Source organism: Zeugodacus cucurbitae, chromosome 4 (genome assembly GCF_028554725.1).
Source record: "Zeugodacus cucurbitae isolate PBARC_wt_2022May chromosome 4, idZeuCucr1.2, whole genome shotgun sequence".
Classification (NCBI taxonomy): domain Eukaryota; kingdom Metazoa; phylum Arthropoda; class Insecta; order Diptera; family Tephritidae; genus Zeugodacus; species Zeugodacus cucurbitae.
This window is the reverse complement of record NC_071669.1, coordinates 50,082,072-50,094,256: the sequence shown is the minus strand read 5'-3', so window position 1 is coordinate 50,094,256 and position 12,185 is coordinate 50,082,072. Positions and strand designations below refer to the sequence as shown.

At 37.2% G+C, this 12,185-nt stretch overlaps 1 protein-coding gene across 1 annotated transcript in view; it reads left to right on the top strand.

The window, feature by feature from the left end:
• Window positions 1-473: 473 nt before the first annotated feature.
• Window positions 474-12,185, top strand: part of LOC105210514 (uncharacterized) — a 38,358-nt gene continuing 26,646 nt past the window's right edge. The window contains exons 1-4 of the mRNA XM_011181524.3: window positions 474-1,357; window positions 8,595-9,266; window positions 9,716-9,820; window positions 9,925-10,028. Of these exons, the coding sequence (XP_011179826.3) occupies window positions 808-1,357; window positions 8,595-9,266; window positions 9,716-9,820; window positions 9,925-10,028 (1,431 nt within the window). The 5' untranslated portion in view covers window positions 474-807. The remainder of the gene's footprint in view (window positions 1,358-8,594; window positions 9,267-9,715; window positions 9,821-9,924; window positions 10,029-12,185) is intronic.

Genomic DNA, 12,185 nt, shown 5'->3' with positions numbered 1-12,185 from the left:
CATCAACACCACCAATGGCCAGCGTAAAAGCAACAGGAGCAACAACAGTGCACAGCTATTATACAACAACAAGCAAAAGTCGAACGACAATAAAGCGCACAATGGAGGTTACCTTAACTGCCACACAAATAAATAAAATACATAAACAATTACATAAATGTATTAAGTGCGCAAGTACATAATGGACAGAAGGCGCCGTGAAGCAGAAGAGTGTTGCCACACAAAGTATATATGTATGTATGTACAAAACATGTGGCACTTGCCACCGCCAAACAAGCACACTCACACACGTTAATATAGCTGTGACACAGCGGGCAGGAGAAATAGACCAACCACCGTTAAGCATCCCTTAACTAACTGGCATCCTGCCAACAACACCACCAAACGCCAGCAAGCCATTGCGAGTCGTCCACCAGAGGCAGTCAGTCAACCGAATAGCAGTTACGCGCAACTCGCATCCAATATGGTTTCAGTAGTAATTTAGTCCTTGCCGCATTTGCACGGCTTACGCAAGCGGTTTCTTCTTCTTCTTCAAAGTGAATGCGTAACAAAAAAGACGTGAGCCCGTTATTGGTACCGCGCGACTCGTGTGTTCGTTTGGCATGCTAGTTGAGCTTTTGGACAACAAAAAACAGTTAACCTCGTACTGAAAACCCCGTACCGTTACCTAGTAACTGCGTTCTAACGGTTAATCCGCTCACCGAATCACAATCAAACATTGAAGACGCTACATTTGTTAACTACACGCGCGAATATAGTGTTACCGACGCGATTTTACCGTATGTAACGGCCCCAAGACCCCCAAAAATGTTGCTCAGCCGTGGCTCCGCGATTTCGGCAACACACGAAGAAGACTCAACGCCAAACGGTACCACAATCGATCAGTCGTACGATCGTTTAACGGACAATATGGAGGTCAGTAGAAATGGTCTTAGTCCAGCCGACGGCGGCCGTATCGGTGAACGTGTCGAATTGTGTTGCAATCGTTGTGGTAATTTCGCACAAATGATGAATACGAAGAATTATAATAGTGACGAAATGTTGCGTCGCGAAAACAATTTTAAATGTGATAAGTGTTGTCATTTGAGTGGTGTGAATGGTGGCAGTGAGAGTGTTGATAGTGTAGAGGACGATGACGATGAACCCGACATCGGTATCGATGATGATATGGATGATACAGAACTAGATCCAGAACGTGACGATGATATGGATCTGCATGAAAGTGAGGCGCTCAGATTGCCGAAAGTCGAGGAGAAAGAGACCACGATTTTGAAGGATAACAACACCAAACCGATATTGAAATTTAGTGTTTCGGCGATTTTGGGTGATACACGCGAAGGTGTGAGAGTGAGAAATGGTAAGCATATTAGTGTAATAGCAGATCTTTTAAGACTTAAAGCAAGTGATATTTGTGCTGATAATTGTGATATTATTGTGGCGACAACTGTCTTCAAATCACAATGATGAAAAAACTTCATGATTTTAATCAATAAAAATCCATATTTTCTAGAATTTCCCATTTCATGTTATCCACTGTTTTAAAGCCACCGACAATTTTATAACACACATTTCGAGATGACAACCGATAACCTACACCAATTCTTTGGTTAGACCCAACTTTATAAGAACTTCTCGATCACTTGTGTCTTACTTGTTTTAGTACAATGACGATTAGCATTTAGTCTGGTATCATTTTCGATTGAAATATCTGAGTGAAGTACTTGTACATTGTTAAACAATTTCCAAACTTCTATGGAGGATTTTCGGCCAACGCACAGAGTACAAAATTGGCCAAATAAAGACATTAGATTTAATAGGAAGCTACTATTTATGTATCAGCCATTTTTAATTATCCTGGCTTAACTTGGAACATGACTCCTATGAAGGTGTATATATGATAATCTTTGGAACACCCTGTCTTAATACTGAAAGTTTTCTTAGTATTTTCATCTAGCTCATTAAACATCCATCCGGAAATTTTTATCATTTTTGTTCATTTATGCCTATAAGTAGGTCTCATATAAAGGAAAGGAGTATAGAGGTGCTAGCACAACTCTTAAATGATTTCGATGAAAGAACATTAACATCCTACACCATCTATCATCTATACTACTCTATAAAGAGAAAAGATTTGTATGTATGTTTGTAATGAATAAACTCAAAAACTACTGTGCCGATTTCAAAAATTCTTTAACAATTGGAAAGCTTTGTGGAAATAGTTCCCATATGAGGGTATCAAAAAAACTCCGTGATGAAGAATCTTAATCTGAAACTGAAAATCGTCTTGCAAGTCATTCTCTTCGCATCGCAATCGCGTGCCAGAGAGTCGAGTAAAGAACGCTCGCTGCTGTTTGCTGAACAAAATTTCAAAACTTTCAAGTACGCGCTTGAGAGTCGAGTACGGAACGTGTGCAGTGGCTTGAAGAACAAAATATTAGAAATATACAAGCTCGCACTAGGGCGTCGAACTCTAAGCGTTCCCAATGCCTTCATAATCGAAGAGAAAGACATCGGACACCAAAGACTAGAGGTCGTAATCAAGTTTTAGCTCATTGCAATTAAAATAGAATTTCATGTTCGAATTGCCCTCATTTTCCTTTTTTTAAATGAATCCACGCAAGAAACGGGAAAGTACATACATATGTATGGGAGAGAGTGTATAAGTACGTAAAAACTTATAACATTTGAAATGTTTGTTTAAACCCGTGCGAAGCCAGAGCGGTCTGCTTTATTGTTTTTTATCAATTTTCCTGAGTCCTGAGGTAACTTAGGACTTTGAAGTTCTTCCATTATGTGGAAATCCATTTTGAGAGATGTGGGCAAAACGAAGAATACTTTTCTAAATCCCTCATTTAAACATAACTTGAAGATTTTGGTAGCCGATCGTTACTGTGTACTTCGTTTTAAGAGGCTTTCATAAAAGACTGTATACCTTTGCCTAAATTCTACTTAGGATTGCATATAGAAAAATCTATCTTTTTTCAAAATATCTCAAACTACTATGTTTATATATAGGTACTTTTTTAAGAAAATATATGCCTCTTTCTTATTATCTCCGAAAAGTATGCACTCATAATTTTGAATTAAAATAAATTGCGCGTGATCCTAAAGATCCAATGCCTTTCCAATGATAACTGATATGTTTTCTAATACCATTTGAGTTCCAATAAAATTTTCAGTCAATTAAATACGATAAAAAATCATTGGAACTAATTTGCCTGCAACTAATACCAAAAACAAACAAATCCTTTTCAAAGAACTAAATACATTTGGCAGCACAACGGAGATGCTCAGCAGCACTTCACCCCTCGCAGTCAATGAATAGCTTGGCGCTTAGGAAAATATTGCAACAGTTCATTATAATAAATCGATACAAACGGTTATTCCGCTTTATTTTGGTTGCACTTAATAGTTTACCGCTTTAGACTTGGTCGCCGGATTAGCTGTTTCAATTTTTATTCAAACTACAATGCAAACTCTCTATCTCTCTCGCGGTTAGTGCCACTGCGCTTTTGTTGTCTTTCGATTTCGTTTTACATTTAGGGCCATAAGCCCGCCGGGCTGGAGGCTGTAATAACACTCGCACTCCTAATCATGTTTAAATTATTGCGTGCGGTATGTTATTGCGTTCGCTCATAAATCCTCCAATGAAAACACAACCAAAGTAACCAAAGCAAATGCGTATAACCAGTTCCAGCTCCTAAGCACTTCCTGCAATTCTGCGGCGCTACTGTTATACGCGCCTCTTGCCTTGATACACGATGTATGAGTGCTCGTGTTGTGGTCGCTCGTTTTGAGGGTTAATTCGTTGTTCCTGTTCCTTTGCTTCTGTGCCTCTGCCCGCCAGTTGCTATTTTTGCTACTTTTTTAAGGCCTCAACAAAAGGAGGCGTAACGAATTATCTATCACTCATTGTGTCTCTTTATCCCACAGCATTTCGAATGCCAAAATTATTGTTTCCTTTATTCGGGTATTATTTTTTTATTGTTGTCATTATACGCAGATAATATTATATTCGTTGGTTTTTTGTTTTTGTTTTAACGTTTTTTCGTTCCTTTGTGTACCGGTAGTTTTGTCAGGCAAATCAGTGGGCTGGACGAGTTGAGATTAATTGGTATTGAATGGGTTTTATTGAGTTTTGTGCAATAAATTTTCATGATTATTCGCAATGATTCTTTGTGAATTTGTCAAAATTCTCACCATACAGAGGAATGGTCGCGTGCCACCAGCAGTTGCAAGGCGGTTTACTCGCATTTAATGGGATTATTATTACCCAAAATATGTAATTTTTTACATTACTTTCGGGTAACAGAAGTTAATTTAAGTCATAATCATTTGTTAATATTTTTATGGAAGTGATTAGTATTTAATCTAATGAGACTTGATCCAATTTCTGCTTACAAATCTACCAATATTCTAACGGCGTTGTGCGAAATATGGGAAAACCTTGGGTAACCAAATCAATAGCAGTTCAATGACCATTGAAAAATATTTTATGATTGTAGGAGTCTAGATTATCATTTCAAAAGCGATATGGGTTGAGTCAGACCATTTATAAAAAGACGTACTTCAGGTGCTAACACGACGATTCCTAAACACAATATTTTTCAGTGTACTTAAACATATATGCCATGTAGACGTCATCAGAAAAGTTTTCAACAATCCGACGGCCTTCCATAACGCTACTCTATGAAAGGAGGAACCGCTTTGATCTCACCAAAATGTTATTATTAAATCTAACCTCTAAAAGACACGGTTATAAATTCCATATATTTGATACTAATCGGAGTTGGAGTGGGTCGGCCTTTCCTTCGACTGTCTGGTGGATGCTAGACAATAGCGTTTCGCGTGATTTGATCTGGATCTCGTCTCAGAACATGCCCGAGCCAGCGCCATTTTATTTCGACAATTCCGGCTCAGAGTAGTGTTTGGTTTGTGCATGACCATAAGTCCGTGTTAGAGACGGTGAAGTGCCAGAAAATGCGGCAATGCTTGCCAAGATATCGGTTTGTGAAAACTTGCAGCTTTTGGGTGCCAGGGGCTGCGAAATTCCATGTTTCGCAACCATATAGAGGGGTTGACTTAACATTAGAATTTAATATTTGATTTAATTTGAGGATTTACACACAATAAATTTTTAAAATCCGACAAAATTAATTTCATAGTTAATTCAAGTGACCCACATCCTCGAATAAAAATAGACCGAATAATGGTGAATGGACCCGAAACCTACTATCATAAGAACCAAGCCAATTCTTAAAGTATTAAGTCGGGTGATTGATAAGTTAGCCTTTAGCTTTGAGAAAAGATAGCCTTGAGATCTTCTAACATTATGATTTGCAGGAGTAAACGAAAATTTAACAAATATCTTAGAAGATTTTGAAAGCATGTGGAATACTTTTTGATATTCAAAATTAAATATTTTATTGTTTTCCTAAAACCATTTAAGGTTTAACTTTTTTCAAGATTTCAAAAATCACCACGCTTCCATATATCCTTAATCATATATGTATATACATATTTGAATGCCCTCTCTTAAACCCTAAAAATACCCAAGCAACCATTCATTAGCCGTTAAAAGGATTCACCACAAGACCAAGTCGACGCTTTTCAATTTTGAAGTGCCAAGTCACAAAACCATAATAATTATTAAGCCAAACAAACAATAACACTTGACAGGACATAAAGCGTTCACAACCATATGAGCACTTCTGCATATTTACGTAAATTTAACACAATCACTTATATGTATACATATGCTCAGGCAGGCAAATGTGTTTGTGCTTGTAAATGATGTGATTCACACTTCGAGGCATTAAAATGCCGACGCTTTGAAGTTGAACGGCTAAAATGTGGATGGAGTGCGCTTCCGGCGTCGCAGTCACCCACACACACCACACACTCAAAGCCATCACCTCAAGTAACGCCATTATGTGGCATTGTGTGAAAACTTTTCAAGTCTTTAGAGATTTCTCTAATTAAACAGCCCAAAACAAAAGCAGCAACAACAAACATAGAGAGCGCTTGAATTAACAAACGAACAAAAGGTGTATATATATAAATACACATATGATTATATAATATGATGTCTACACTCAGGAACTGTTGAAAGACGCGTCAACTGCGATTGGATGTGCGAAACCACAAGCGTTGATATATGTATGTATATACGAGTCCGTACATATAAAGTGTGTATGTATGGTGAATATGAAAGGTGAAATTCTGATATTAAATTAGAGTAGCTTGAAAAATGAGTAGTTCTGAAGTGCGGTTCCTAAACTGTTTTTAAACCGATGAAAAACGGATCAATAGTGGTGTAGTTACAACATTAATTATGGATTTACTGGTCGCTTCAGAAATATATTTACAACACCAGAAGGGTTTGATGAATTAGCCACATATCAAATGTCAGCAATATTTTTCTGATCAAATGGCATATTCTTAATATAAATTCAAAAGGTTAGTAAGTTGCTGTTGTTACGAGGTCTTATCAAAGAAGTTCCAACCTAAAAGACTACTTCTCATGACAGTCAGGTTTACGTAATCGGAACGAATTCGGATTTTTTTTTTTGACAAAAGACTATGTAGCCGCAACAACAGTAAACATTTAGATTAAACCTGACTTAAGATGATAATCTTTATATAATAAGTATCGCCGATAAAAATCCATTTCATGCCCATATAGAATGTTCTCGAAAAGACCTTTGAGATCATTAATCACTTTTGCTCAAGAAACAAGTTGTAGATTGTTAGATTTTCCATGAAATTATTTTAATATTTAATCACCTTTGGTGATTATTTGTTCTTATCAAACCAAAATAAATACTTATACAGATATATATTATGATATTAAGATCTGCAAGGCTGAATGAATTATAGCCTATAGCTATGTTTTCTTGCGCCGACGAATAAATGGTTTCAACAGAAATAAAATATATTTTTAATACTTCAAAGAGTTCTAGAATACGAGCCAAATTCTTCAAAAAAATGGTCTCTTTGTCTTTGTTCAAAGTAGAAATGTCATTAACAATAAGAAAACAAATTGGTGTTGCATCCCTAGTAGTGGATCCCTGCTCTATTGTGAAGACCTTGAGAAATCTTTTTATTGGATTAACATCTCCAGACTCAATGTATTGGTAGACATATACCAACTTAGATTCGAAGTTAATTCTAATGAAAAACTCAACGCTTTCTTCAAACGCACCAATTCAAGACTGGTATTATTTCTAAGCAACTATGGCCGTCGGATATTCTGTTTTTACCGTCGGGTACTACATCAGCATCAGTATACCTTTAACAAAAACAGGCACATTCTTCACAGCGCCTACACAATGTGTACTTTCAATTGAGCTTTCATGCGCCTGTGGGTGGCGGGGGGTATCGCTTGTGATTTTAATTCGATTAGACAGAAACAATTAACGTATTAACGCCTCTTTAGTGCTGCAGCCGTGTTCTGTATGTTTGTGCTGTGTGTTCCACTCACGTTTGTAACTCACATGTTCACTTTGCTTCAGAGATGTGTGTGTGTGCAAATGTGAGATTTTGAATTTTAGTTGGCAGCTTATTTTACGGCACGTTTAATCTTTTGCGAAACGCCATTTTAACGAGGATGTTACAGAGCCATATGCAATTGAAAACAAGTGTATGTATGTATGTGTGGGGAATTTAACTTTCTGTGAGATTTAATGCATGACTTTTGTGCGCTAATGAGATTTTAGTGTCAGTTAAATACTTTTTGGTGCATTTTTTCGAGTCAGTAGCTAAAATAGTTACAGACAAAATTATCCCAATGTCTACTAAGCCTATCCAATAAGATCATATTATACATATTTGAATTGAAGGTCTTTCATTACTTTGAGTTATAATAAGCAGAATTCTGTTGACTTGGATTAGTTGAGCAATAGGAATCTCATATCCATTTCTGACACAAATAAGTACGACATTTGGAGACAAGTCTCTGGTTTACCGTCCTAGTAATGATCAAGTTGAGCAATTCCTACACATTATCTCAGAATTATCTGAAACCATTCTCTACCCTTTAATTTTCAATTTCATACACACATGTCTTGACAACAGGTCTTAAATTTCATCGCAAGCAAACGTGTTTCATTACCCTCATTCCCTCATTCGATATAAGACTTGGGGTAAGCAAAGAACCGACAACTCTCCTGGATTCGATTCGCAACTAGAGTATTAAGTGTTTTCAGACGTAAGACCTTGTTTCTGTGGCAACATCTGAGGTGCTTAAATTAAATTAAATTAAACTTTGATAGTAAAGCTAACGGACTGAAATTGATTTTGGACTCCGAGCATTCGGTCGAACATTTTTTATCGAAACCGATTTCAATGAGGATTAGAACGATGGAAAATATTCTCCAAATAAGTTTAAAAAATACTGCCTAGTTGACAGAATTTGATCGTATAAAAAGCCGTGTCTGTTCCAATTAGGTAGACCCGACTGTCCTGGGTCCCTTTCATATTTTTCGCATTCTTATTTTCAAAAATAAATTTTTAATATTGTAGTATCTACATTCTAAGACATAAATGATTAACTAAAACTTATATTTATTTTCCCTTCTCTCTCTCCTCCACAGAATTCATTCAGCCGCAACATATTTGGCCTTACTTACAACAAAATTTCATACATCACACACACTTCCCACATTCCGCATTCCTGACACACCATCCACACACGCATCCCCTGGCACATGCACACCCGCACCTCGCGCACCATCCACACCTGCCGCCGCATCAGTTGAACACCATCGGCGCCGCCAATGGCAATAGTTGTCAGCCGCAAACCGCAGCAGCGGCGTCCTCATCACCGGGCAGCACCATCAGTGATAGCGACAATCACTCCACCGGCACCGGCGGCAGTGGTAGTGGCAGTAATAGTAACAACAATAACATCACCAATACAATCGATGGACGTCCCTATGAAAGTGGTGTTGTTGTTGTTGGCGGTGGTGGTCACAATGATTGCGGCAATGCGCTCGAAGATAATAATAATCGAAGACTAAATTTAGCACAGGAGAAACAGCAGCAGCAACAACAACAACAACTGGCGTCAACACACCTGCAAACGCCCGCACATCAACTACAAGCACACATGCCACCACACCATTCGCCATTGCCCGGTCAACCGGCTGGACATCAAGTGATAGCAAAACCATTGCCTAGCCGGCCAACGCCATTCCTGCCACATAGCTTGCAACATCCGCATTTGCATTCACTGTTGGCGCATTGCAGAAATCCCTACATGAGTGGTGAGTGTGTTGTTGTTGTTATTTTACCAACTAGGTGTGTGTGTGTGGCATTCATATTTAGTAGGGGCGCCATAACTGTTGTGGGTATGTTGTGGGCACTTGCCACATTTTGTGGCATGTCGGTAATAGAATTTGACTAATGTCCGCAACTGGTGTTGTTGTGTTGTTGCACTTGTCAACACATTGTCGCACGCACACACACTCTTACGGTTTGGGTGCAGTGGTGTGTGTGGCATGCAACAATTAAATGCAACAGTAACCTAAGTCTACTCTAACAAGCTCCCACTGCGCGTTACTACTTCCCACTACTTACACAACTACAACAACAAATACATGCATGATGTTGTTGTTGGATTTGTTGTTAATGCATTTCCCACGCACTTCCGTTTCCGCCGCAAAATGTAATTTCTCACATTATTCCACTTCTCTCTCTCTTTCCCCTCTTGCAGTTGGTGCGCAAGTGTTTCCCCTGCCACCTGGTCAAGGCTTCCCTTGGGCGCATTCGACGCGTGGCAAGCCACGTCGTGGTATGATGCGTCGTGCCGTATTCTCCGGTAAGTGTTGAGACATTCCATGTAATCTAAATAACGGTACATTACTTCACACTTCTGTGGTCACTTTGATTTATGTGTTGTTGTTTTTTGTTGTAATTGCACAGATTCCCAGCGCAAAGGTTTGGAGAAACGATTTCAGCAGCAGAAATATATAAGCAAACCGGATCGCAAGAAATTGGCCGAACGGCTGGGCTTGAAGGACTCTCAGGTTAGTAGCGAGTTTAAGTAATGGTAGTAATTGCTTAAGTAATTACAATTTAAAAAACAAATCCCACTTGAGTGCAAATATTTCAATGGTAATTGATGGCGCTTCTGGGAATCACTTTTGAGTTCGTAATTAAAATGTCATAAATACCTGAAATCCACGTGCATGTAACAATGTTTACATTTGATTACATTGTAGGAATTAAAACTACGCTACTCACATACATACTTACATACATACATATGCACAAGTATACATTCAATTTGCATGCAGTAATACCTTAACTGTAACATATCTGATTGAGCACTTGACAAAAAAATTATACAACATTGCTTTCTAATTGAAAAGGGTAAAAGTTGGAACTTAATAACTTAGTTAGTTTTAATTACATATTAAATCCCATAATTTCTGGTTCTAATATGTGTGCATATCCCATTATACGCTTCGAATTATTGTTATGATATGCCATATTGTCAATCCACAGCCATTAAATCGTTTGAAAAATAAGTACTATTCGTTGGAACTATAAAAATATTGATAAACTAGCTTGGCGAAAATATCGTATAAAAACAATCAACAATCAATATAAATTATTTACTTAATCTTCTTAACATTTCTTGGGTCATAACAGTATTGCGTTTCGATTAAAAGCTGCTCTACATAAAGGTGATCTATATAATTGACTCTTCATACGAATGCAAACGATAATATAAACATTGTTTATGAATATTAACTCGCTAAGCAGGAGAGTAGCAAAATGCAATTGCTGTAATAGACTGGCCGTACTTAACCCATTCGATCCCATTGTACTCGTGTGGGTACAGAAAAAAGTTTTGTTTTTTTTTAACCAAGTGAGTACAATGGAATCAAATGGGTTTTCTGTACAATTTTTTGACATGTGACTAATTTTCACATCAGGCGTCGTTCTACTAAATCCAAAGATACACATCAGAAATTGTGTAATTGGGCAATAATTGATAAATCATCAGAAATATATTCAATATCCTTTTATATATCAATATGTTAGGAAAATATATACATATTCTAGTACAACATCATTATCGATTTCAAGTGATAAGGCAATGTGTTATCATTGGTAAATTAGCCGAGTTGATTTTTGTCTCAATTAATGATTAACAACGACGACGATTGCTTTAAACGTGAAACACGTCCGACTTGTCGAAACATTCGTTGCTATAACTGCCATACATTTCCTGCTGAACTTCTGAACATAATCATCATATAGAACATCTCAACAGTCACTTGGTAGTTTTAATTCTTTGAATTTACTCATCAATCGAAAGAAGTCATACAATTGACGGAATGGTCTGAATTATCGAAAGAGAATTCCTGATTATTTATCTATTGAAAGTATCCCTCCTATGTCGGCACTGGCTCTAATTACCTGAACTTCGACATGCAAAGTAGTTTCTGGGAGGGTATATATGAAAATGTCAAAGAATTCATTATGCTATTCAGGAACAAATTGAAGCAACTGGTGAAGTGTACACTGGACACTGCAGTTTAAGGCGAAATTTATACAAAATGGGATTCTGTTTGACACAACTTCGTAGATCGTAGATTTTGCGAGTTCGCAAAATTAATTGCCCAGCAGTTACTAAAAGTAGGGGTCAAAGTATGGGAATAGTATTTCTTAGAAGAGAGCAGATCACATCTATCAGTCCCAGCAGTCTGTTAAAATTCCTTAAGGGGTTAGGGGTAGTCAGATACACGAAAAATTACAATTTTCACTAATTTTCTTTTGCTGATAAATCATGTTATTTTACAAAAGTTATATATAATATGGCATTAATTCACTATGTTTTGACGAAAATATGAAAAAAAACTTGTAATTTCCAAAGTTATAGCTGTTTGTGTTGACCCAGTTCAAAAAAAGGTCTTTGCGGTGACAATCATAAGTCTCTGTAAATTCATCTAAAATCAATCGGAAAAGAAAAATTAGTTTTATAAATAGATAATCCTAGGACGGATAGAAGCTTTTTTCTTTTTCTCCAAAATTAACAAAATGACGGACTCAGGAAATTTTTTTCTAGATTTTTAGGAAAAAATCGACAATTAATTGGTGTAGGTAATTCTGTAAAAAACATAGTTTTGAGAAAAACGCATTTTAAGTTTTACACTAGCGTGTTGGAGTGCCCG